Below are 27,638 nucleotides of genomic sequence, written 5' to 3'. Positions count from 1 at the left end.
TTAACCGGTTACCTATCACCATCAATCTCATGATTTTAATACCCTTACAAAGATAAAATTAGTATATTAGAGAGAGATTTTCAGACCTTATAAAAAATGTTTTGGTTATATTCTCCAATAGACATGCTTCATGATTTTAAAACACGTCTGTCCTACACTCAACCGACCTATCTCGGCCTGAGTTTGAACCAATCAAGATTAAATATGGATGGTCTTTACCAATGAAACCTGTACCATAGAATTACAGAATTCAACACGTGTCTGGTGACGTGTCATTTACAATTTCTTCCAAATGTCCGGCAACGACCGTTTAAATCCCTCTCCTCCGACCTCTGCAACATTCCCTCCTCCTCCTCCTCCGATTGTTTCAGGATCCTTTACTTTGTGAAAGCAAATGAGCCAAGAACAGCCGCGCCGCCACCAACAGCAACAACCCATCAAGTATGGCGACATTTTCAACGTCTCTGGAGATCTCGCCTCCAAGGCTATACCGCCGGTGGATGCTGACATGATGCAAACCGCCGAAACCATGGTGTTCGGTGAAACCCAGAAGGGCGGGCCCGCCGCAATGATGCAGTCTGCCGCCTCACGTAATGAGCGCTCTGGCTTCGTTGGCCATGACGATGTCACTGATGCTGCTAGAGACCAAGGAGTCGCCGTCAAGGAGACCGATGTCCCCGGAATTCGAGTCATCACCGAAAAAGTCGCCGGACAGGTCCCCATTTTAATTCTGAAACCATTGATTTTACGTCAAATGAAATCGGGAGATACTCTGTTTTGTTAGGGATGGGAACTCAAAGTACACTCTTAAGCTTACTTCATAATCTTAATGATCATTAGTCAACGACAGACTCCATCTCAACAATCCTCTCCTCGAACAAAGTACATTATAGAGCCTCCTCTGAGGTCTATGAAGCCCTCCAATAGTCTCCCCTAAATCGAGGTACGACCTCATCTCTGGACCCGTCCCCTAAAACAAAGTATACTGTAGAGTCTCCTCTAATGTCTATGAAGCCCTCAAACAGCCTCCACTTAATCAACACTCGACTTCATCTCTGGAGCCTTCTCCTAAGAAAAAATACACTATAGAGCCTCCCTTAAGGTTAATGGAGCCCTCAAACAACCTCCCCGAGGCTTGATTTCCTTTCTGGAGCCCTCCCCTCGAACAAAGACACTATAAAGGCTCCTATGAGGACTATGGAGCCCTCAAACAGTCTCTCCCTAATCGAGGCTTGACTACTTCTCTTGAGCCCCTCGAACAAAGTACACTATAAAGCCTCCTCTGAGGTCTATGGAGCCCTCAAACAGCCTCCCATTTATCGAGGCTCGACTTCTTCTCTAGAGCCCTCCCCTCGAACAAAGTACACTATAAAGCCTCCTATGAGGTCTATGGAGCCTTCAAACAGCCTCCCCTTAATCAAAGCTCGACTTCTTCTCTGGAGCCCTCCCTTCAAATAAAGTACACTATAAAATCTCCTTTGAGGTCTATGGAGCCCTCAAACAGCCTTCCCTTAATCGAGGCTCGACTTCTTCTCTGGAGCCTTCCCCCCTCAAACAAAGTACACCCTTTCTTCGATACTTGAGTTACTTTTAACTACAATTTCGAGACTCACAACTTATTTATTTGACCTTCAAGGATTCTGTTGATATGACTAAGTTAAAGACATGACTCTTATACCCATATTAGGAATCACGACTCTCCACAATGGTATGATATTGTTCACTTTGAGCATAATCTCTCATGACTTTTTTTTTTTTCTTTCCAAAAAGCCTCGTGTATTCCTTACTTATAAACCCAAATCCACTGTCATTCTCTAAATCAACTTAAAATCAATTATGTGGGACTCCTTCTCAACATGTTTTTCACCCTTCAAATGCAGGTCGTTGGGCAGTTTGTGGAGCCTACGCCGTTTATTGGAGCTGCCATTGTTGAGCAGAATGCAATCACCATAGGACAAGCTCTAGAAGCGACTGCTCACACTGCAGGCGATAAACCGGTTGATGAGAGCGATGCTGCTGCTATTCAAGCAGCAGAGGTGAGGGCGACAGGGAGCAACGTCGTGATACCGGGCGGACTCGCAGCGAGTGCTCAGTCGGCTGCTGCTTTCAATTCCGGAGTTAGCAAGGATGAAGATAAGATTAAACTGAAGGACATCCTCATTGTACGTTTGAACGAACAAAAACAGAGGAAACAATGTTTGAATTTAATTTCAGGTACAAAAGGGTCGCAAATTATATGTAGTTTTGGTTGACAGGACGCCGCAATGAGGCTGCCAGCAGATAAAGTGGTGACAAAGCAGGACGCGGAAGGGGTAATGAGTGCAGAGATGAGGAACAAGGCGAGAGTAGCAGCTCATCCTGGTGGGGTGGCGGAGTCCATGGCAGAAGCCGCTAGGATGAATGAGAATGTGCGCCATCAATGAGCGTGAGAGTAGCAGCAATGCATGTGTTCTTTGGTTTGCGGTCTTGCAGCTATCCAACTTTGCAGAAAACTAAGGTCGATGTTGGCTCAATAAATGAAACTCTTGAATGAATTGTTAAGTGTACCATGTCACGATCATATTTGTTTAAGGCGTGTTATCTGTAGTTGAATGTTATAGTCATGTTTGTATAGAATGTCGCATGTTTATTTCAAATTATTTTTATTTCTTTTATGTTAAATAGGTTTTTACTACTTTTGTTGTGTCATTATTGGGTGTAAGATCAGTTACCAAAATCATGTCTACGTCCCCTAGGGTTAAAATGCTCCAAAATGTAATATAAAGATGTGATTTATCATCAATTCTTCCTACTTGGGTCATATGCCTATCCTGTTTTTAGCCTATAGCCTATTCTATTAACGTATTTCTTAGCTTATGTCAATATTGTCTGCAAAGTTCAAATCTTACTCGGCTGGCTGGCTTATTTGTTAAGATAGATTTTACGTATGCATTCATTATAATTGCTTATTTGTTAAGAGATACATTATAATTGCTTATTTGTTAAGAGAGATTTTACGTATGCATTCATTATAATTTGAATATTGCCAAAATATATGCACTTGAGATGTTTTGAAGAGGCCCCATTTTGTCAAACCATATTGCATATCTCGAAGTTTGGATGAAGATTGACAAGGACGATTCGGGTTGGCCCACTACAGATTCAAGTTGTGTATAATGTGTGGAACTCAATTATTTCTAGGTAGAATCTATGAGATACGAATTTGATTTGAAATTACTATTTACTAAAGATAGAATATTTAGACATGTGAACATATGAACATGTTACCTTCAGAATAAGGATCGAATTCTTTGACGAAAATGCATCAAATGAGTAAACGAACTTAGGCACCTGATGAGAAGTTGAGGCTAAACAAAGAAAATCCAAATTTCAAACCATTTTTGTAAAACTTCTCCTGTTTCTTTACCACCAAGTGGCTGCTAAGCGATGATCTGATAAACAATTTGCAATAGCTCAGGAGTAAGATTGCAACAGGTAGAATTCAAAAGACACATGAACAAGCATCAGATTGACTGATCATGCCCTGCCTGCTTCATAGCCACAGACAGCAAATCAGAGATGACGACGAACTATCAAACGCCACTTGGGCGAAACATAATCTGTACATTGAGGTAATATTTGAATTTGGATGAAAGTAAATAACCCTCAAATACGGATGGATGATAGGCATGATCGAGTAAGAGACTAAGAGATTAATATAAGCAATAGGACAAGCCTTTCTACAACTAAAGACCAAATGACATTAGGATCTACTTAATAATGTTTTTGTCGTGGTCATCCTAATAACTTTACACCATCAACCTACAGCTAAAGTTTGATCAACATTAGAGTTTGGCTTCTCAGCACGAAAAGTCACAATTAACACGCATACATCGCTACTGTTTAATGGTTAGGTATTACAGACAAACCATTATGAAAGTAAATAACAAGATCGGAGTCATCAAATCAGCAGTTACCATCATCAGAGATCAGTCATGTTTATCGGTAGTAAGCTGGTTGATATGCTGGGGCCATTGGCTTGCCGTAACCACCATATACGGGATATGACATTGGAGGCGTGGGAAAGGATCCAGCATGTGGAGCAGCTTCCGGTGAGTAAGTGTATCCAGCATGTGGAGCAGATTCAGGCGAGTAAGTGTAAGGATTTGTGGGTGGGCTTCTGCTACCATACATTGAGGGTGGGGAATGGTAAGGTGGGACACCAGCAGGGTATTGAGAGTGCGAGGGGGACCTAACGAATGCGGGAGCTGCAGGGTACGAAGATACGTACGCATTCGTCAAACGACCAGCCTTGGCAGGAGGCATAGGACCGCCATTGTTTGCTCGTGTTCTCTTGTTGGCAGGGACTGCAGCAGGCTTTCTCTTCTCAACCTTAACCTTTTCAAGCTGTTCAAGGCGTTTCTTAAGGTTTTCTGGAGGGAATTCAGCCTGAAGCTTGTATTCTTCAATGCACTTGATGACAGCTCGAAGTGCCGACTGCTCTTTTCGTGCAGCAAGGTGCTACAACAAACAAAAAGAACGTATATCAATTAAGACCGCCTCTGATATGTTGAATAGAATCCATTGAGATCGAATACTACAGAGAACCTGGAAATGAGGACAATTCCTTTTACACCAATTAAACACAAATAGCATAGCCTATAACATACTTTCAATTATCTTCAAACAGATGAGATATACAATGGATAGCCCATTGGTGATCCCTCACTCACCATCATATGAAAGATATAAACACGAATGAAAAAACTGATTTGAAGAAGTGATAGTGAAGTAAAGAACTAAGATAAACTCTACCATTGCTCTGCCAGCATTATTTGGGTCCTCAGAAATGGCAGCTGCAGCTTTCTTTGCATCCTTCAGATAAGCTTTCAGCAGTGGAACAGGAGGGAACTTATCCAAAAGATCAACCTCATATGTAAAATGCACGGCATCAAGCTGCTGCCCCCGGCTGATTAGTTCTTCAATCATATCTACACATAGATAGCAGCTCTCCCATTACAGTAATGTCGTCCATGATATAGTAATTATAACAAATGATGCGAGTTTAAGAATAAGAACATTGCAATTAGTAAGAACAATGAAACATTTAGCAATCAATTTCAAAATAACCACTCAGCCTCAAATCCATGGAATGTTGTGAAAATTTGATATGCTACCAACATAACCCTTCTCATAGATATATTTGCCGTGCAATTTGCATAAAAGCTCTCATTGATCCGTTAAAATGTGGTTTAATGAGTTTTTACAGATCATTTCTCTCATATAGTTCCATGGTTGGATCTTATAGAGCAAGAACAGAATATAACCCATTTCTTGCTTCTAAAATAAGATCAAGATCAAAAATCATATCAGTTTTCCATATGAAACAAAAGGGAAATGCAAAGAATTTATACCAGGCATTATATCACCAAGGCCAAGTGATACCGCCAGCTTGGGCATCTGCTTACGCCAGGCCGATCCAACCACGAGCTTCCTATACAAATTAATGTCTTCCCTCTTCACAATCCCAAAAGTAACCAAGTGCTGCAAAAAGGTGTGCACGTCTGGTGTTCTAACATTCTCGATTCCACCTCGCTCTTCCAAGCTCGCCTTCCAAGTTTCAGCGATCTCCTTGGCGCGCTCTTTCATGCTAGGTGTAACCAAAATCCTTGACTTCCCTATCACAGGGTCTACAACAACTGGAATCAGCGATTCAAGCACTAAAACACAAGCCCAGCCTAAATCGTTCCCTCCATCACTTTTTTCCACTCTTTTATCCAGTGGAAACACCTCCGAGATGGCCTCCAGCACGAATCTCGGTGGATCGATGCATTCAGCTAAAGCCAGATGAATTTTCGCCCTCAATGCTTCCAATTCCTTCTTCTTACCAGTGATAAACCTCCAAAATCCTCCAGAATCCATTCCCAAACAGAAGGATTTCAGCTTCAACAACAATCCATCGCCATCATCGACTTCACCATTCTCATCGTCCTCTGTCTCAAGCGCTTTAAGCGCCGCCTCCATGCTTTTCTCGACCTTACTAAGCGCGATCTGAACACTGCCCTGGATACTAACCTCGCGCTTATCCAGCTCGTCAAGAGACTCCTTAGTCTGATGGTCTAGGGTTTGAATTTTATGCCTCAGTGCCTCAGATTTCTTAAGAAGATCTTGTTCCAGACAAGTAAAATGATCGGAGAGCTCCTTCCAGAGCAGAGTACAGCTCGTCATCAGAGACGTCTGCCTTTGAAACTCATCAAAACTCGGGTGAGTCAACTCGCCGGGATCGGGGATCGTCCCCATTTCTTTTTAACTCTCGAACGGCGGCGGTGGCGGCGTCTCGGCGGTGGAAAGAGAGAGAGAGAGAGAGAGGAAGGGCGTGTGGAAAAGAAGAGGAGGGAATGAAACTTGGAACGGAAGAGATAAATCAAAGGGACAAGACACTGAAGTTACAGGAACGAATAAGAGAATGACACGTAAGCGATAATTACCGGAAACCGGCGTCCAAAAGTTACGTGTGAAACAATTCTAGAATACGCCGAAATCAAATGCTTTGGATTTAAATTTAAATACTATTTTTCTTCCCTCAACTTTCTATATATATTTATTTATTTAAATTACAAGTTTTGGCTTTTAATACTTTATTTCACACGTCGTTATACTCAAATGTTAGAAATTTTGAAAGGATTTTGAATTTTAAAGGTATTTCTTTATTCCTTTTCTTAAAAAAAAAAAAAAAATTAAGTTCTTAATTTTTTCTATTAATAAATTCTCAATTTTCTAGAAATCCATATTCAAATAGATAGAGCTATTAATTTAATAAATTGAAATGATTTAATATATGAATTTATTAGACAAATTTATAATATAAAGTTTGAATCTTTAAATTTTATTTTAATCTGTAAATTAAAATAATGATTAAGTTGAATAAAAAAGTTATATGATTAGATTAATGAATAGTAATTTCATACAATATTGCTCCAAGTGTAAATTATTCAATTACATAAAATATACTTTAAATAGAGTATATTTATTACAATTATTCCTAAAATTACTTTTCAATTTGTAACAAAAAAACATACATTTAATACTTTTCTAATTATGGAATTATCAATGATGTGTTTTGCAATTTTGGCTTTTGCTGTCTGTTTTGAAAATTAAATTTTGGCAAAATGGCCGTTTTATTTAATTAAATTTTTTTTAAAAAAATTACTTATAAATTTCAATCATGATTGAACATTACTAAATACCATATTGTTAAGTAATTGTTTTACCATATTATTATAAATCTTACTAATAAATGAAGAACAATCTAATATAATTTATTATTCTAAAAAAAATGTAAGAATAAAAGAAGGAAGGAAATGGGGTAAAGTTGAAGCAAAATGCTTTTCTTTGAAGGTAAGATTGGGAAAGGTGAACAAGACAACAATTTTCTCTGTAAAAACGTCAAATGTTCATAAAATTATCGTCCTACGGGGCACAGTCATTTATCGGGACATTATTTTAAAAATGTCAACAAGATATTAATACTTTAAATAGTGTTACTATTGAGTTTAGTTTGGATAAAGTTAGAACTTTGATCTCTCACTCTAAGAGAGCTATTTTTCCGCAAGACCTCCCCTACAATATCGTCACTGCAATATCCAAAGCAACCTACTTGAAAGTTATTTTATTACACGACCAGTTTTACTAGTCAAGCAATCTACTTGAAAGTCGTTTTATTGCACGATCAATCTTACTAGTCAAGCAACCTACTTGAAAGCTGTTTTATTGCACGACCAACCTTACTAGTCAAGCAACCTACTTGAAACTAGTCATACTAGGCACTATATGATTTTTAAAGTCTAAAGAGATCAATTTCCTAAGTTCATCACAACCAAGTTCATCTCACCTAAGCAAGGAAACGTCTCGGTCATCTTAGACTCCTTTAACCAAGCATCTTTGACTCACTAAATAAGTGTATACTTCAAGTCTCCTATTCCTCGGTCTATTGGTCACCTAAACATAATGGTAGCTCCATAGTCACAAGATTGACTAGCCCATTTATTACCACAACCTACATGAATTACGACGAGTATATTCATAATGACTTTGCTATCAATCCAAGCATAACTCGCTAAAGAAAACAACTATAATCAACTCAAGCATAGCTCAGTTGAAAAGGCAATAAGAAAACAACTATGATTAATCTGAGCATAACTCAGCCGAAAAGACAATAAAAAAATAACTATAATCAACCCAAATAGCAAGAACATAACTCTAAACAATTCGAGCATAGCTCAGTCAAAAAAACAATAGAAAAACAACTATAACCAATTTGAACACCGCTCAACCAAGTACATCGAAAGTAGTTGTATAGTAGTTAGGTGTATCTTAATTAACATAGGTGTAGCGTAGAGAAGAGAAAGAAGGGATTAGGGTGTGAGAAGAAAGTGCTTTCACGAAAACCAAAGCAAAAGAGAGAGAGGGAAAGGAATGGGGTATAGGTGGGGGGATGGGCCATGCCCACATAGTCTGACCACCACATGGGTTCAGTCAGTTAAAGCACAGACAGATGCCAAAACAAGGTACGCAATTATGCACAGTGCCATTTCCTGCCTCACCCTCCTCCCTACATTAACTCCAGCATCTTCCAAGCATGCGCATCACACGTGTAAAGCTTACACCATCTTCCCCTTTCCCTTTCCCTTCCCATCCCCATCCTCAGCTTCCACCTTTTGTCTCAACCCCGTTTCAATCTAGGGTTCCATTCTTCTTTCTCCTGTGGATCCATGGTTTGAACCAAAACCACACTGACTCCATAGTTACCTGTCAAAATGAAGGAAATGGCAAGAATCTTTGCAACATAACATAGCTTACAACACATCAAAATAATACTAATAGTTATGAGGCTTTCCTGGTTAAAATATAAATGCAGGATGATGTAACCATCCAGCTTGGACGCCACCATACAATATTGTGGATAAGATTCCTAGCCGAGACTACTCTCAAAGTATCTTCCTCCTTCCACCGACACCAAAGACTAATTTTCAGCATTCAACATCACTGCCCCAGAGATAATATCCTTCCTATTTCTACTTTTCAAAGAAAAAATTCTTCAAATCATATCAAACAGAAACTACAGACACTGAAAAGCAAACAAAAACTGTCACTAAAAGTTGGCCTCCTGGTATCCCACCTCGGCTGCATAAGCTACATTTACCTTCAAAAAGTACTCAATTAGATTACTGTGAACATGATTAAATTGCCATATAAACAACCAAATTAGGCGTTTCACCCTTCTGGATCCACTCCTGATTGGTTGGACCAGATGCACAGATTTGTACTCCAATGAACAAAAATACATATGCAAGTTTTCATTAGTTCAACAAAGGTGAGGACACCATCTAGTTGAAGATATATATCTCAAGCTAGAATCAAGTTATAAATGCAAGAGAGTCTAATCCATCCAATAACAATTGTTATTAATTGATTGGAACCTCCATCAAGATTCAAAGACTGAGCATCTATTCACACATGCACACTCGCGGTCAGCTCCAACTCCCAAGTGTGCCAGATATTTTAAAAACAAAGCAACTCACCTACACAATCAACTTCCCTTTTGATAAACATGCAATCAATAAGTACACGCAGAAACATAACTGGAGACAGCCCAGAGGATTGATTCCGCACTCTACTTTAAAATTGTATGCTTGTCCTGAAAAGTAGTAAGCAACGGAAGGCTCGTTAACTCAGAATTAACTTCCTTCCCATATGCTTATACAGCGAGTCATTATGATCACAATTATGCTCATATCCTGCTTCTAACAAATAGCTCGTTCGTAGAATTATGATGGTGAGATTGTCCAGGTTTGTTTATGCAACAACTTTCAATCATTAGAATTTAAGACGTTTGACAAGCCAGATCCATAATCAACATCCTACCATACACATTCATCCTACGGTAGAAATAAAATTATGCAACAAAACCAGGGAAATTCCTGAAGTAATGTTCACTGGTAGTCCAAACAACCACCCACCTCCTTTTGACGAACGGACAATATTCAACAAGCTGTTTGGTAGACTTTATACCGATGACCATCGAGCTCAAAAATAAATCGGATCCAAGCGTTGCAGCTCATCCGAGGATGCAAATTAAACATGAGCTGAACTACATTTGGAGATATTCTACCTTGATGATTTGATATCCCTATAGCTCTCTATGGCTACCTTCTTCCTTGTATCGAAATCAACTTTGTCCATATCAGCTGCAGTTGCAAGATAACCATAGAAAATTCTATTCCTCTCTCCAGTTTTTTCATCCACCTTCACAAGGTTTGGGTTTTTATCATCATCATTGCCCAATGCTGCAGGTCGTATGCAAGCCCAAGCTTTACGTCCATGATTGTCCTTCTCAAAAAATTCAGCCAGTCTCTTGGCTTCATTGAGGCCAGACTGCTCACCCGAAAACTTGATCAAGGTTGTGCCCAAATGACCCTCCCTTCCATACAAAGACTTCGACTTCCCACCCCCAAACCCAAGTTCTGAAAAAAAAAAAAAAAAAAAAAAAAGGAAGGCCAAATGACTCGTCAAGACATCTTAATGCCAATATATTGATAGCAAACTAGCCACTGGATTATAAAAGGTAAAGGCCTTTGCACTAGGAACAGAGGTGGCCGTGTATAAACTAAATAGACATTTTGAGAACTGTTTACAAGAAGCTTAAAAGCGTCAGAAGCTACAGACAACAAGAGGCAGTTTCCACAAGTGTATAGCATGCATGATCATTTAAATAACTAGGACACAGAATCCAAGCACCCAGTTCAGGAAGCTTGAGAATTTGGGAAAATCAAATCAAATCAAATGTAATAATAAATGAACCTCAGAAGCAAATTATTATCATGTCTACCAATTAACAAAACACCACACTAGAAACTAGCATGATAAATATTGTTAAGGTGAGGTCAAATACAAACGTTGCCCTTAGCTTAATATGAGAGCATCTCCCATGCATCGACAAAATGGATCATCTAAAGATCTGTAACCTGCCACTAACTTCTCATAAGCCTATATGATATAAGAACAAAGAAAACAATCTATTTGAAGAAAATGGGTTTAAAACAACAAAATAAAAGATATGTTAGACACAACATTTGAGAGGGTGGAAGATGCTGAAAATAATATCTAATGTGCAAAGCACATGCCTGTAGTGAAATGAAAATTTCTCAGATAAACTCCCTTGATTCTGTATAGCTATTCCATAGATCATATCTCAAGATTGTCAGCCAACAAAGATTGTAGGGTAAAAAAAAATCACCAAGGACACCAAAAGCAACTACAGAGATTTAAGGACGTTGATTAGAAAAGGGATTACATAAATCCCTTCAAAGGAGATGTGAAACAGCTTCACCAACACAAAAACAGGACTATAACAAACCCCCCAAAAGATTCCAACGTGCCATCAACTTATCCTTGGGGGATTCAGAAAAAAAAAATTAAGGTAAGTTAATTACAAGTATGTTATGAACCAGGTAAAATATAACCCAAGTATAATCAGCAACTATACTAATAAATAATTAAGGTACATAAAAATGTATATTATCAAGCAGATAGCTGTAGCTAACGTGACACAAGTGGGAGAGAGATAGAGAGAGAGAGAAGAGACCTGATAAATAAATTATTAAAAGAAAACTAGAAAAATACTTATGGACTGGACACTGTTACCCCTCCCTACAACGCATAAACACTTGAACGGAATCAACTCAATGGAAAAAAAGAAACAGCTTCATTCACATTCAATCAATACAAAGCTGCTATTTCGTCAAGAAAAGTACAAAAGAGTGAGGATAAGGATATCCTAGAGAAAAAGGAACAAAAAAAATCCCTTCCAATTGGATTTGGAACAGTTCCACGAACACTAAAACAAGACCGTCCCAGAAAGACTAAGTTTCCACGTGTGCCATCAACTCCTTCATGGAGGGTTCAGATATAACCTCAAGTTCATTAACTAAAATAGTACGTGCAGATAAATATAACCATGGTTCTCATCAGCAACTAAAAATTCATTAAAGCACTCTGCAATCTAAATCTATTTTCTAAAACATCTGTGACAGATGAGACAGACAAGGGACATTTTATGTGCTTCTAAGTGAAATTGCTGGGCAGTAAAGTTGTAGATGCAGTACAGCTACTTGAACAGAGACCTTATTCTGTCTAGCAAGAGATAAATCGACTCAAACAACAATGAAAAATGAAAAAAAGTAAAAAGGTTCATTATACCTCTAATTTTACTATCCATTGCCTTGTTTCCCAAACCCTCCATGCGCCCATCTTTACCCTTTCCAATAATTGTATTATGGATGATAACTAGAGGAGGCCACATAATCAGATCCTCCTGGTTAGCTGCTGCTTCATCAGCAGATAGATACCGGTACCCTCTTGAACTATCAGGAGGCTTTGAGTAGTTCCACCCCATTAATACACAAAGAGCTTTGTGTAAACCCAGATGATCTACTAGCAAGTCAGCGCTATCACAGTTGTATGTGTGCATAATAAGGCCATGCATATCTGGAAAATCTCTAGAGGACCTGAAAGCAAGCATGTAAAGGAGGGGGCAACATTCTTTAGGGGGCCAAAATATGATTTTTAATAGGTTCAAACTATAATATAAGCCTACAAATTTGAACCAAATTAGGAATAAAGTGGCGTACACCACTTAAAATGGTAGGTTTAAGGAGGAAACGAAGACTCCAATATTGCAAAAAGCATTATCAAGCACAGAAATCAAGCATCCATATCACAGAAATTAGGTCTCAAAACTGCTTCTTTTAAAACAAGCTAACATCATACCACCAACCATTAAAGTTCTTCTCAACTGCAGTAATCCTTAGAAAGATTTATAATTTTTGTTGCAATAGTTCCAACTTTGTGATCCCAAACAAAAATGGAAGATGCAGTCCAGACAAATAGCAGAAGAGGAAAAAATTTTCCATCTCAGGTTCTCCTGTCACCAAATTTATCAATCTTCAGGTCTGTGAAGTCAATGGGTGAATGATCTCGATTACTGAGCAGTGAGAATCATAGTTCCTTCTTCCATAACTAAGATTATTTGAATTTATACAATTTCATAATGAGAGGAACTTAAATAACAACATACCTAAAAAACTTATGGTTCCTATGTTTCATCAAATGGTTTCTATCTATCCTTCTACTACATTAAGAAACCTCAGATAACCAATAATAAGGGTTCCTTAGTTCATCAAATGGTTTCTATCTATCCTTCTACTACATTAAGAAACCTCATATAACCAATAATAAGGGTTCCTCGTCTGCAAAATCCATTGATCAAAACATTGAAGCTTGAAATCTCCTACACTATTTCTACCCGTTTAATGACTATTGAAATTCAAACATATGCTTGAGACGACAAGCAGTTTATTAATGACCAAACATGCACAATATTTAGGAATCAATGATTGGTAACAAGGTTCAGATAATTTCATGGTTGAAATCCCATAGGCTCACGTTATAAGGAAGATATGGGACCAATGAGAGAACAGGTACACCATATGAATACATGGTTGGTAAAAAGGTTCAGATATTTTCATGGTTGAAATCCCATAGGTACACTTCATAAGAAACAAATTACACAAAAGAGAGAACAGGTACACCATTCAAATACCAAACCAAACTAACAAAGTTCATATTGAACAAGCTTGAGTTATACTAAAGGTAATAAGGATTCTCCAACAGGGAAATATTCAAGGACTGCAATCCTTAAACAAAACGAGTCCATACAAACAAAAAGCTCCCATATAGCCCTTGAAGTCCTCTCAACCACTAGGAACAGTTTCATGTTTTCCTTCTTAATTAGAAAATCACCAAAAGGAAAATCAATAAAATATTTGTAAGTTTCCAGGCCAACAATGGATAAGCGAAGAATGGTCCTTCATAAATATTAGGACATAGGAATGGCACCAAGGAAACAAGTTATCAGCTAGTTCCCCCCCCTGGAGAAAGAAAAAGGCACGAAAAAACATCCTATCAGACACTATACTAAGTATTGATACCTCTCAGGAGAGATATTATTTTTTCTTCTATTGCTACTCATGTTTCCCCACAGGCACAAAAAAGTGGAATGTATTGCCACATAGCAAGTTAAATGGCATGTATTGTCACATAGCCAGACACTAGAATTGAAGAAATTATTCATTCATGAGAAACTTTCAACCTCAGTCACATCAAAGCAGCGCATTTGGCAACCTAAATCCACAAATACTTCAAATTGATATATGCAGGACAGGGAGTTTCATAAAAAAAAGGCTAAACAGGTCTCCCTCGTTGATTATGATTATGGCATCAAATCAACTACAATTTACAAGCTTGGATTAATGCCTAACCAAACAATTACCATCAAAGAGATAACTAACACAATATCTTTTACCACTAATGCGTCATAGCTATATGTATCAGATAGAGTTAGTAGCATTCCACCAGCTTCCTATTGGCACTATTTGTAAAGGGAGAAACAAATATAACCAGCTGATTCACTCCATAAAGCGAACAGGTTTTTCCAGATACAACTTTTGATGGTAAGGCAGTAAAACCATATTGTACACACAAAATAATTGCATCCATACAAGCCATCGAACTGTATCACATGGCTAAAAGAGACCAAACCTATAGAAAAACACAATACAAAAGGTGAATCAATATCACAATGAAGTGAACAAAAAATGTCTAAGGTTGCAGGGTAATGGCACTTACCCAGTGATGCAATCATACTTTCCTAAAAAAATATAAGGTAACTAGATAAGAAATATACATATACAGTATAATGAAATAATATAACAAATAAGGGGAAAACCCTTAAACAACCCTTGCAATAAAAATAGCATCACATGGAAATTCATATCCAGAAATTAAAAAAGAATAATAATTAGTAAAAAAGAATTAAGTATAAAGCAAGACAACGCACAGGACGAAGTCTAAACATATCAACAAAACTTACCCCTCTAGAATTACCAGAAACCACGAGAGTATGTTTGTGGCCATTCCAAGCCATTCACATTGGTTAGGAAGCAAAATTATGTTCAAGTCCAACAGTCAATGGACTATGCCCATCCCCTAGTTCCGTTGTGTAACAATAAAGCCCAAAATTGATCAGTTGGTTGCTTTTACTGACAAGCCAATTCAGGGTTGGTTTTGGCCAAAAACCAACCCCAATAGACCTTTTTTTTTTTTTTTTTTTTTTTTTTGTTAATGTTAAAAGAATGAGATCTCAATAAAAGAATACAAAAGCATACACAAAGACAACCCTCCAAAAGGAGCCAAAACAAAGTCAAGACTAACTACACAAAAAATGGTACAATCTAAAATAACTAAGATGCCCAAATAGACATTGAACTTGATGAAAGATCACACCTCTAACACCAAACCAACCATCTTACACCACTATCCTATATTACATAATATGGGGAACGAATGTATAGGAGGAAAAGTACAACAAAACCAATGGCCAGACACTCAGCAGGAGCCAGCATCCACAATTTCCTCAAATGCTTGTATACAACACTCATTAAGGATAAGTAAGAGCAAAGAAAAGTTATCAAGAAGCATCCACTTTAAGTATTGACTCCCTTCTCAGTCACGACAAAATCAAAAGCAAACAAACAGTCAAATGTATTAGCTCACAGCAACCACCACAACAGACGCAGGGAAAATATTAGAAGAGAGTCTAGTTCACCTTTCCCTATCAAAAGCAAACAAACAGTCAAATGTATTTGCTCACAGCAACCACCACAATAGACGCAGGGAAAATATTAGAAGAGAGTCTAGTTCTCCTTTCCCTTCTTCTCGTCAATCAATTAAACATATCAAAATCCAAAATTAGAATAGTACAATGAATGCATAGTATTTGCCACAGGCACGGACACTCAAGTCAGTATCCATACCCTCCTTAAATGCTTTATATCAGTCTTAAAAGAAAAGGCAGCAGCAGAAAAACATCTTAATTGGAAAGGGCGATCAAGAACGCATATGCTCATATGCTCAACGCATTCACTTCCTTCTTAATCACAGCAGACAGTGCAAACAAACAGTGGAATGTATTAGCTAACTGCATCCACCATAAATTATCCCGGATGCAGGGCAGAGAAGCATTAATTATCAGCAATATATAAAAATACTGCAAGTCAAAGAGATAAGACACAAAGAGTCCAATTGCATCAAACCTTGAACAAGCAAGACATTGAAGACGCCCATGTTTCCCGTCCTCCAAATAATTCTTTTTCTGAGTTGCGTTTTCATTGATAGTCTTCACAAAGTGAAGGAATGCCTTTCTCAATGCATTCTGGTCAATTTCCAAATATTTAGGAGCTACATTGTGACCGCTACCTGGCCTTAAACCTTCGTTTTCATAACTACCACCAACTCGCATGTACTTCGAGAACCTTATATCTTCTGTTCGACCATATGGATCACTCGTTCCCACCAAAAAATCACCCCGCCGTTCGCCAGAACCAGTATGAAACCCATTTGCATTCTCATTGTGCAAGAATTGCTGTTGTCGCCTAGACATTTCGTCTTTCTCATCCTTCCTGTCTTTCTCATTGTCGTCATTGAATTTCCTCTTCATCGAAAATTCTGCAGGACCACCACGTTCGTCAGTCCCTCGAGAATTCCAGTGATCTTGAGGCCTGGAACGAGCAAATTGTTCTTCCCGAACACCCCGAAATTCATTTGGACTCATAGGGCCACCGGGGGGAAACCGACGGTCAAATCCACCATATTCACGGCCAGGACCACCGGAGCCCATTGGTAAAAACCGAGCAGCAAGATCCATGGGCCTTGCAGGCGGAGTAAAATCTTGATAGTCCAGAGGGAGAGCAAAGTACGACCGTACGCTGCCATCAGCAAGAACAATCGTGCGACGATCGAGCATGTGGAATCCATAAGACGGCGGAGGCGGTGGGCCAAGATCCGAGGGATCGGAAAAGGGAAGAAGAACTCCAGGTGAATGGAGAGGAGCCGATGCCGGAGTTGGATTAGCAGCCTTGTCGGCGGGATGCTTGGGGTGAGTGGAATTGGGACTAATTGCAACCTTGGAGGAAGGATTATGGGGTTTGGAAGATTTAGAATCGGATTTGGGATCGGAGGGAGGATTGTTGGTGGAGGACTCCCAGCGGGATTTCCGGTTAGAAGGGGCGGTGGAAGAAGAAGGAGGCTTCTGAGACGGCTGGCTTGTATTGTTACCGCCGGCCATGGCTGTTGAAGAAGCGGGCGGAACCGCCTAGGGTTTACGAGAAATCAGAAAATCTCCGTTTTTAGCTTCCGGGCTAACTGGATAGGTGAATGGGTGTTTTATTCAGCGATTGCTTCCCGATTCCCTTTCCGGCCCCACCAACTATTTAATTTAATTTTTATTATATTATCTCTTTCTTTTTCCTTTTCTTTCACACCTATTTCATTATATATCAAATAATAAAAAATTTATTAATTTCATTTTTTTAATAAATACAATTTTAAAATTTTTATCCAATAATTTAGATCTAAAAACAGACCTTTTCATTTTAAAACAATAAACTTATAATAAAATAGAGGTGAAATATCAACATAAAATAATTAAAATAATAATACCTAAAAAAAAAAAAGTAAAATTTTCCATTTCTAATTTTATATCTAATAAATCCATAAACTATTAGGGATGAGAACGAAGTATGAAGGATGTGAAAACCTCCCTAATAGATATGTTTTTAAAAACGTGAGGCTAACTACGATACATAACAAATCAAAGTGGACAATATTTGCTAGTGATGGATTTGAGTTGTTACAAATTGTATAAGAGCCAGACAACAAATTGTATAAGAGCTAGACATCGAGTGGTTGTACCAACGACGATGTTGCTAGACAAGTGGTGTGTCAACGAAGATGTTAGACTCCAAAAAGGGTGGATTGGAGAGCTGTTACAAATGGTATCAGAGCCAGACACCGAGTGGTTGTACCAACGAAGATGTTGCCAGACACAAAGTGGCGTGTCAGCGAAGACGTTGGGCTCCCAAAAGAGTGGATTGTAAGATCCCACGTTTGTTGGAAAAGGGTAACAAGACATTTCTTACAAAGGTATGGAAACCTCTTCTTAGTAGGCGCATTTTAAATGGTTTTTACGAGACAATATCTACTAACTACTAACGGCAGATTTGGGCTGCTACAACAAAAACTTTCAATTTTGTATCTAATAGTCGAAGAAAACATTGTGAAAGGTTTACCTGAAGTCTGCAAGGGAGGTAGAGAAGATAGAGAAGACACTGCGTGAGTCATTACAGGAAGACTCCATTGGAGACGAACTTCAGAGTCCATTGGAGACTATCAAAGGATTTGCTGCCCAAGAGGCATACAACTGAAAAACCATATAGTTTAGTTCCTGATGATCAAATCATAATGAATTTACAATACCATTCTACTACAGGAGACAGGTCAGGCATTCACATGCAGAAATATCTTACTTTCTGCTACAGAAAGCAACCAGGGATATGGCTAATGATTTGAACAAGGCTGAAGAATCTTGTAACAATCTGAGCTCTGCATCCACATTTTTGTTCATGACTTTACATACCAGTGACACGCTTCATCAACAGCAGCTGAGAAATCTCCAGATCACTCACAGTATTTCGATACTTTTCGACACAAAATTAAAAGTTCACCCGACAAAATTTATTTCTAGACGCAGGCGAAAAAGTAAAGTTGGGGGTTCGAGAAAAAAGTGGAGCAAAATCTAGCCTCAGCCAGCAGTTCAAACTAAATACATGTGCACCAGATAATTACAAGTAATTCCCAATAACAACAGTTGGTAAACAATGGACGCCCTATTCTAACTCTCACTAAAAGCTATTATCTTTGTTGACCCTTTGCCTTCACACATTTTAACCAAACCAACCCTAAACACTCATGGTTGGCAGCGTTGTAGCTTCCAAGAAGATGGTGAAATTTCTGAGAATTAGATGATGCCCCTGACTGACTGCAGCAAAATGAGGTGACAAGCCTGGTCATTCCAGCAAACACAGCCTATACACCCAAGGGTGTTGTTCTCGTATCATTCTTACGAGTAATATGAATGAGTATCAATATATTTCTGTGAAACAGCCCACAAGAAAACCTTGACAACTTGAAAACGTCTCGGAATTTTAAATTCTTCACCTCTGTTGGGGTTGTGTTCGTCGAAAAGGCTGAGCAGCAGATAGCAGATACTTAGACAAGAAGATTATGATCCAAGAGATTAGCTTCACCCTGATTAAGAATGGAAATGCTCCATTTCAAGAAAAAAAAGATGCTGCCATTTGGAGAGTTCTCGAACCTACTAACTGAAGTCGGTTTCAAGTTCCGACCATACCATGAAGAAGTCTGATCTTCCAAGCTAGCCAGCATGATGAATGAGTTCGTGTTTCAGAGCAGCAATTTCAGAAGAGATAGGCAGTGAATTGAACCATGCTACTTCCATCAAGGGCACCTCTGTAGAACTCCAGGGCTGAAAAAATCGTGTTAACTATCACCGAAGGTGGATTATGATCTAACACCGAACAGCATAAAGTTGAATAAATTCTGTCAAATAGCAATATTAATTATTGCAACTCATCTCAATTTAAGCACTAGCCATTTAGCAACAGAGCCCTACACAAACCAGCAACAAAGTGGTCGCATGAGAAATAACCCAGTTAATTTGGAGATGAAATATCAACATGGAGCCTCAATTTATCAAACCGAACCAGATTCAGCTCTCTCTTCCCGTGAATCACCTGACTTTTTCCCCACAGGTCTGTGGAGAATTTTCACTGCCACAAATTCCATCATCAGATATAGTTTCGGAGGGGCGTCCATTAGAGCCACACAGACCAGATGAAGAGACAAGTGGCTTTTCACCGACAACGCCATTAGCAAAATTTTCATCCCAATGAGCAGGTTTAAAAGAAATAGCATGGGCATTGTCTTCACGAAAATCATGACCATTAATCTTATTCAAACACTTGTCATATTCAGGAGAATCCATCACGGGTATGTTGTTTTCAAACTCATCAGTGCCATAGTCTAAAGTAGAAGGGAAAGATTTCTTCTGAGAATCAGATTCAACCAACTTGTGCCCAGCATGAGAATTCGAACGTCTGATTCCTTCATCTGAAATTGTAACCTTAGGTTCAAGCAAACTGTCTGAAGGAGTATCAGCTGCCATACATTGAGAAGTGGACTGCGAATGGTCTTCTGAAACATGCTGAATTCCAGGCCTATTTTTGGTTGGAAGAGAGATGCCCATTCGGTCGGAGGGAGATGAACATTTCCCATCGGAGGAACATTCAGCTAATTTATCACCAGAATCAGAATCTGAATTTTCAGTTTCCATTGGAAAGCAAGAAGTTTTAACTTCACGAGATGCGTCCAGAGAACTATTCACCACAGATGTATCATTTGGAGAACCAGGCATGGATTCAGGATCCGGGTTAGTGTCAGCTGCTTCATTTGTTGTCTTCTTGGAGTGCCGCTGTTCAGTGTCATCACAACTTTGAGGTTCCTGTCCAGATGAGGTCTCTGCATCCATCTTAGGACTACTGAACTCTGTACTTCTACAATCCGTTTGCTTTGCACCTTTTAAGCAAAAACATAGAGCGAATAATTACATTGGCAGGCAAAACCAATTTTATTCGAAAAATAAAAACGAGGAGAACGATATAAAACCTGAGGCAGTAGTAGCATTTTCCTCAACAATTGTCTCTTCGATTAACAACTTCTGTAACATATCTGTTCCAGGGAACACCAGCATATTCATCAATCTCATTTCTTGCTTGAGTGATTGCTCCAAAGGGATAAAGCCAAAAATAACATTCCATGTATGCATGAGCTCGGCAATTGCTGGTATAATCAGTTTCTCAACCTTAAGCATGCGAAGAGCCTAAACAGAAGGAAAACATGATAAACATTGCAGTCATTGAAGGAAAGTAGTATGGTAAATTTGCAAACCCATAACAGTAGGAAAAGATTAAGAAACATCTTTTGGGTAACTCACAGATTCAATTGCACAAAAAAGACGACGGCACATTCCTTGACGTCTATATATATGACGGGTCCCAATGAATGGCATCTCAGCTAACTTAGTCCCATGAAACCTAACCATATCAAAGATAGCACATATCAGCAAAACCTTACTATTCAAGCAAGCATCAAAACTGGAACATTGAACCAAAAGCTTATTTCACCAGATTACCATTCAATAGGTATCTCTTTCTCCATAAACTAATATGGTTAGAAGATATCAAATCCTAGAAGATAAATAATCAATTATGTCTAAAAGTTATATTTCTATCTAGAGCATGGTCTACTTGAATTTTTCCTTCTGCAAATATGCACAAGCAAAACTATATGGTCTATTCAAATTTCTTCCTTCTGCAAATACCAAGTTAATATGTCCACGCCAAATGAAGTGTGATGCATGATACCTGATTGTTGCTGCAGAGATGATTTCATCACCCCTTTCCAAAATAGCAGTGTAGAAGCCACTATAATTCAGCCTATAAAAGTTTGATCTGGAACATTAAATATGAAACTCATCAGAAAAACATTCAGATACCATGACGAGAAAATAATTTTTAAAACAAAATTTTGCTGTAGATTGTGATCAAATAGTTTTATCCATGTTAGAGCAATCAAAATTAAGTAAATATAGTAAAAGTAAGAAGAGCACTCTCAGAGTATTAGAGTTATGATGATGCGAACAAACTATATCAGTATTACTTAGGGCAAGAAAAAATGTTCTTACCCAATATTATAAAGAACATTATGAATTAGATTTATCCCACTCCTCCTGTCAACAATAGACAAAAAACATTCATCCATAACTGTTAATGCAACAGCCAGTTTAGAGTTGCATTCAATTCTTTGTGAATGCCCACGAAGAGATGAATCTGAATCTTCACTTGTTCTACGGACAAGAGACCATGAGAACCCTGCATCTAATTCATGTTTCACCCCAAGAAACTTCTGCAAATTCTCAAAAAGCTGTAAAAAAATACAATAATTAGTCTGCAGGTGAAATTTTTTAGTGGGAAGAAATAGAAGTTCTTAGAACTACTTAAAGGTAGAAAACATCAACCAGGGAACCTTATACCACAACATGATATGATCACCAGCATGCACAGACAAAATGTACAATTGTAGTAGCCTGTATTCACTAACACATTCAGGTGACTGAAACTTAACAACGAGTAGCTCAAAGGTAACATGTGCACTAAAGAAAAAAACAATCCATGATAAAAGAAAAAAAAAACTACATAACAGAGACAAATAAAGTTTAAGATGAAGACAGGACATTGTCGATTCCTATATTTTCTTGAAAATAGAAGGTTTTAGTCCAAGGAAGAACTATTGGTCAAAACATTAACAGACAATGGTATATACACATCATAGTTATATTATCACTGACAATTGGGATCATATTAAATATTTCAAATTCTACTCCATCTCAGACAGAATGAGACTTCAAAGGTTACATAGTCATATTAAATTAAGTCAACCTTCTCGTTACTGATAGTACAGCTTTAAGTTAAATGAAAACTCAAATAACAATCAAAGATGTATCGTGCAGGTCTACATAGCAATTGATGGAACAGTCACCGAAGGGACAACAAACTAAGAAAGAAAAGAATGTTTGGATTTGGGTTTAATAAATCTTTTGATGATTGTCATCAATAGCAAGTTAGATACATTGAAAGTGAACATAACTGGTAGAATCTAATTTTTGAAGCCTATCACTTCACACCAAGAATAAATACATCAAAGGAAAAAAGAATATACTTTCGCAGTGACTGAGTTACGTGTTTGAAAAACTATTGAAAAAGTGAATGCTCTACACAATTCCTCAACCACTTTATTCATAACGTCCACAAGAATAAATGACCAACAAAATTTAAAGTCATACTAAAAGAACATTGGAAGCTAAAATAAATAGAAATTTTAGCTACCTCTCTGCAATTCTTGCCACAAAAAGAAGTGACTGAACCATTGGAATGAGTATCCATCTCCGGGATGCACGATTCATGAACTGCAGCAATAACAAAAATAAAGATTATAAAATCACAGTTGATGAGCAGGAAGGGAGAGAGAAGAAATAAAAGAGAACAAATTGAAGTCATACATTTTTTCTCGCATAACATGCAACTAGATATCTCAAGAACATTGGTAGTGTTTTCATGAGAAGTATCAACACTAGCAACTCCACAGTACTTGCATGTACAATTTGGGCAGTGCCAATCACCCGGAGGAATCTGTACCAACAATATAAGCAAGCAAAGGAGTCAAATCTGAACTCAACGACTCTAGCCTTAACTAATTCCTCTTAAAAGAACTTATATGAATTAATAAACAAAAGGGGGGCTGAAAAAAAGTCCATACAAGAAGAAGAGAAGATAAGTCAGAGACAAATAACACTGGTTAAATCACCAAAACCAGTGTATGTCAGTTTTCAGGGGTTCTAAAATTTTGTACGTGTGCGAGCGAGCGAGAAAGAAAGTGTGTGATGAACAGCTAATCCCATCCTCATCCGTACAAAACTCCCTAAATTCAGCTAGAAAATATTTCCAGCCTACTAAGTGATTTAATCATAAATTGCGATCAATAATTAAAATTGAACAAGTGGCATGTGACACAATAGGGATACCTACCAACAAGCATGAACAAGAAACTGGATACACACCTGAATGTCTAAACAACTCTGATGAAAAGTTGATGGACACCCATCACAACAGATCAAGTCGCCACCATCTCCACAGATGCCACAAGTATCATCATTCGGATCGTCACCTTCAATTTCAACTGTGTGGAAACTGAGACGTTTAGATTCCTCCTGTCTGTTCCAAGCATCTATCTGGCATTGCAGAAGAGAAATCCCAGATTCCAGAAAGATGTTTTGAAAAGGTTGCCGAAGTTTGCTTCCAGCGTGTATCTCAAACTTCGAAACAGTGAGGATTTTGCTGCAGCAACCACAATGAATGCCGTCTCTGGTAATCCACCCCTCCAGCATCACTCGGGTCTGTCTGCGGTTCATATAACGAACCTTTTGGCTCAACTGCACAGTCCCAGAATCGATAAGCCAGGACAGCAGAGTCCTTTTACCAGTATATGGAACAAAACCATCATTCTCTGAATCTAATCCCTTACTAGAGCGACGAACTAACAATCCAAGCTTTCTACCTTTTCTTCCATGTAAAATACGTGAACTGAATCCAGAAGAAGGTTTTGCAGTGGCATCACGTGAATACTTACTAGAACTTTGACCTTTTGAGTCAACACTAGGAAATCCATTCTCGTTCAATTTCTTTTTAATAGATTTCCCACCCTGCTTTATGAAAGAGCTTAATTTTTCTTCGTTGCTATCACTATCCATGCTGTCCACGTCATTTTTAGTACCAGCAGATCTCAGTGCACTTGCTTCTTTGGCATTTTCACTGTCACTTTCATCTCTCTGCTTACTTTTCCATTCTTTCTCAATTTTCTTTCGAGTTTTCCTGGTTAATTGACTGAGAATATCATCTGATATTGGGGTAAAGGAAGCATCAGCACTGGGTTTGGCCTCTGCTCCTTCTTCATTTAATTGCTTTTGAAGGGCATCATAAGCCTTAATAATTGACCAATATGCTGTTCCAGTTGGATTAACATAGACAGCATCTAAATAATCTCTATTCCTTCTAGGTCTGTAATCGATTTTCCAGCCAGAACTAAGGAGCATTCCCCTGATCCTTTCACGTAGCTTTTGTTTCTCAGTTCCACTGCCTCGTTTTGCTTTTCCTTCCTTTGCTGTACTTGGGGGAGTCTCTTCACATGGAATTTTTTCAACTTCAGAGCTTGCCCTCTTGGTAGATTTCTGAGCTTCAACGACCTTTTTTCTGGGCTTCAATGATACACCGCTATCACCTGAATCCCAACTGCAACCCCTTCCATTTTTTGTTGATGCTGATGTTTGAAAATCAGCATGGTCCTTCTCTGGCTTAGGAAAGGGATTCTGTTTCACATGGGGTTTAGTTTCTGGGTAAACTGAAGGAGCAACTAACACTTTCCTCTTCGGAGTATCTTCAGTCCTTAGAGTCTTTCTACTTTCTTCTAATTTGCGATGATCATACATATCCGAAGTTTCACTCACATTCTTCTTCTTTTTTACCATGACCTTTAAAACTCCATTTTTACCCTGAACCCTTATTGCTTCATCAGAATGACCCCTAAACTTATCCCTTAACAAGGGTGTTGGGACATAAGCTCCATCACTATCTGTGTCGAAGTTAATCTTTCTGGTAGGCCTATCCCGATCAAAGGTATTGGTTTTTTCTGCATACAAATTCTTTCTCTTGTCCACCAAAGCATGCCTACTAGAAGTGGTTCCAAATTCCCTCTTGATTTCACGTTGAGGCAGGTTCATGGAACCAAGAAACCGCTTTTCTCCACTGCCGTTAACGTGCTTCCTCTGCTCAATCTCACCGTCGAGGTCATCGTACTCGTTGAAATCAAAGACATCTAAGGTGCCCATATTTCTTCCTAAACCATCCACATCCATCCTGTTGAGCAGAACATCATCATTCCGCTTAACATACTGCAACCTATCCTTCTTTCTGATGCTTCCCCTCTCGTCCATATCATCCTTTTCAAAAGAATTCAAACCATTACAAACCCGAATGGTTTCAGGATCAACCCGTCTACGATGGGGCAGCAATACCTCATCACTGGACCCAGAATCACTCAAAACCAACCTAGGCCTCTTCTTCTCCTTCTTCGCATGAAGCAAGCGTGAGGCCGAAGAACCGGCGCCCCCTAATCCATCCTCTTTCTTTCTAACAATTAAGCAACCGGACGAGTTCCGAGTCTTCACCAAAACCCCCGATGGTCCCCCAGATCTCACACCGTCCTCCATGCGAATCAACCCCCAAAGCAAGAACCCTAAATTACAAAATTTCCCTCCATAATCATATTGAGCTAGCCAGCAAACCCAATACAATCCAGCTACCACAAACCCCAATTCGATTACCCCCGAACTCCCCCAATGAAAAACCTATCAGATCTGAAGCAAACATATCCAAATTCCGCAAGATTTTTCCAAAAACCGTAAACCACCAACCCTACCGTGGACGAGATATCAAGAATCTTACCTCAACAGAAAGCTCTAGAATTCCATAGCCGGGAATTGGCTTCAATTAGCCGCTGAATGCCCCGACGTACGAAAACTGATCATACACAACTTTTCTTAGTTAGGATCGTCATCCCATAGCCATCGCCACTTTATTATAAACCAAAGCAAATTATAAAACCTTCCAGTTTTTTTTTTTTTTTCTTTTCTTTTCTTTTCTTTTCTTTTTTCCCTTCTCCTAAATTTATTTTTCAAGCATAATAATAATAATAATTCTCTTATTATTATTTATCCTTTTCTCATTTATTTCATTTTTTTCCCCTCCAAATCTCGTTTTCCTAGGTGGAGCACAGATAAAGGTGACGATCTTGCCACGTCGGACAGCACTGAGCTACGTTGGATTGAATTATGACGTGGCGATATCTCAATGGGAGCAGAAGATTGCTAGCTGTGTTTTACAGTTCTGACTGTACTTAATTTGCTTATGTGTTTTTCTCTTTTTCTTTTTTAATTTTTGCGTTTGCATTATTTGGCTTTGTTGAGGTCCTGCTGGTTAAGGTATTGACGAGGAACTTGGCCGCACGCGCCTACTGTGCGCGTGAGGATACTAAAACTACGGCGGCGTTTTTTAAGGATCACTGGGCTGGGCTTCGTATTGGGCTAACTAACTAGGCCCAAACTTTAGATTTCCGTAGTGCCATTTTCCAATAATGCCCCCACCATCTAATTTCTTTCAAATACTGTACACAATAATATATATAATGTATATAATTAATACTTCACTAATTTAATATTCATTCTAAATAAATGCTTAATTTTAAATGTTACGATAAGATAAAGTTTGAATGTCACGCACTTTATTAATATTTAAATGTTAAAAGTTTGAATGTCTCATAAGATAAAGTTCATAATTGTAGAACTAATTTACACGTTGATATATTATAGAATTAACTTATATATCTATAAATTTCATCTGACGAACACTACTGAGACGTGTTCTAAAGTCACGTAGGAATCGAATATAAAAAAGAAAAAAGACGAAAGTTAATGAAACATGGGATTAAGTTCATTCATTTACATTTGAGGGTGGCAAAGTTGTGGCCTACTTTTTCTCTAAGCTGTATGTGAGCGAGTGTGGTTGAGGATGACAACGTTGAACAAAATGTCTGGTTTCAAAGCGGCATGCTTTGCTGGTGGTACGGATTCTCTCCTATTCAATTCATTGTGGGAAGCCTAGCTTTTGCACCCACTTCTATGAAGAATAGTGATCTCTTAAAGGAATCTCTTCCCACTTATTGCACCAGCCACTACTGCCGTTAACCGACCCGAAAGCTACAGCTGAGGTGTGACACGTTGTAGTCTAAACGTTTGAGTCGTACGTTGGCTAATTAAGAAGAAGATTCTATGTATATAAGTGACAAACACTATTTCCATTGATACTGGGCTTTTTGAAAAAACTAAAACCACCCCCTCGAAGCACTCTACGGGGAAGGTCCAAGAGAAAGATGGGACTGAAGATGCAATGGAGTTC

General features: G+C 38.5%; 4 protein-coding genes across 4 annotated transcripts; 1 reads left to right on the top strand and 3 right to left on the bottom strand.

Moving 5' to 3' along the window:
• The first annotated feature begins 281 nt into the window (after positions 1-281).
• LOC111436790 (late embryogenesis abundant protein D-34-like) lies at positions 282-2,531 on the top strand. Its single transcript, XM_023074526.1, has 3 exons — positions 282-715; positions 1,881-2,162; positions 2,256-2,531. The coding sequence occupies exons 1-3, from the start codon at positions 395-397 to the stop codon at positions 2,421-2,423; spliced, it is 771 nt and encodes a 256-aa protein (XP_022930294.1). The 5' UTR covers positions 282-394; the 3' UTR covers positions 2,424-2,531.
• A 1,138-nt stretch (positions 2,532-3,669) lies between these two features.
• On the bottom strand, positions 3,670-6,377 carry LOC111436787 (FRIGIDA-like protein 4a). The gene is made up of 3 exons (XM_023074523.1): positions 5,394-6,377; positions 4,795-4,970; positions 3,670-4,500 (listed from the first exon to the last, which is right to left on the bottom strand). The coding sequence occupies exons 1-3, from the start codon at positions 6,277-6,279 to the stop codon at positions 3,979-3,981; spliced, it is 1,584 nt and encodes a 527-aa protein (XP_022930291.1). The 5' UTR covers positions 6,280-6,377; the 3' UTR covers positions 3,670-3,978.
• Positions 6,378-9,829: 3,452 nt separating this feature from the next.
• Positions 9,830-17,308, bottom strand: LOC111436786. The gene is made up of 3 exons (XM_023074522.1): positions 16,191-17,308; positions 12,238-12,545; positions 9,830-10,502 (listed from the first exon to the last, which is right to left on the bottom strand). Exons 1-3 carry the CDS (start codon positions 17,219-17,221, stop codon positions 10,147-10,149), a joined length of 1,695 nt encoding a protein of 564 aa, XP_022930290.1. The 5' UTR covers positions 17,222-17,308; the 3' UTR covers positions 9,830-10,146.
• Positions 17,309-18,566: 1,258 nt separating this feature from the next.
• On the bottom strand, positions 18,567-26,329 carry LOC111436779 (increased DNA methylation 1-like). The gene is made up of 8 exons (XM_023074508.1): positions 23,690-26,329; positions 23,132-23,261; positions 22,959-23,038; positions 21,758-21,996; positions 21,438-21,524; positions 21,008-21,107; positions 20,680-20,893; positions 18,567-20,589 (listed from the first exon to the last, which is right to left on the bottom strand). The coding sequence occupies exons 1-8, from the start codon at positions 25,892-25,894 to the stop codon at positions 19,745-19,747; spliced, it is 3,900 nt and encodes a 1,299-aa protein (XP_022930276.1). The 5' UTR covers positions 25,895-26,329; the 3' UTR covers positions 18,567-19,744.
• Between the last annotated feature and the right edge of the window lie 1,309 nt (positions 26,330-27,638).

This window comes from Cucurbita moschata, unplaced genomic scaffold (assembly GCF_002738365.1).
Source record: "Cucurbita moschata cultivar Rifu unplaced genomic scaffold, Cmos_1.0 Cmo_Scf00060, whole genome shotgun sequence".
Lineage (NCBI taxonomy): Eukaryota > Viridiplantae > Streptophyta > Magnoliopsida > Cucurbitales > Cucurbitaceae > Cucurbita > Cucurbita moschata.
This window is presented reverse-complemented; position numbering and strand designations above follow the sequence as displayed.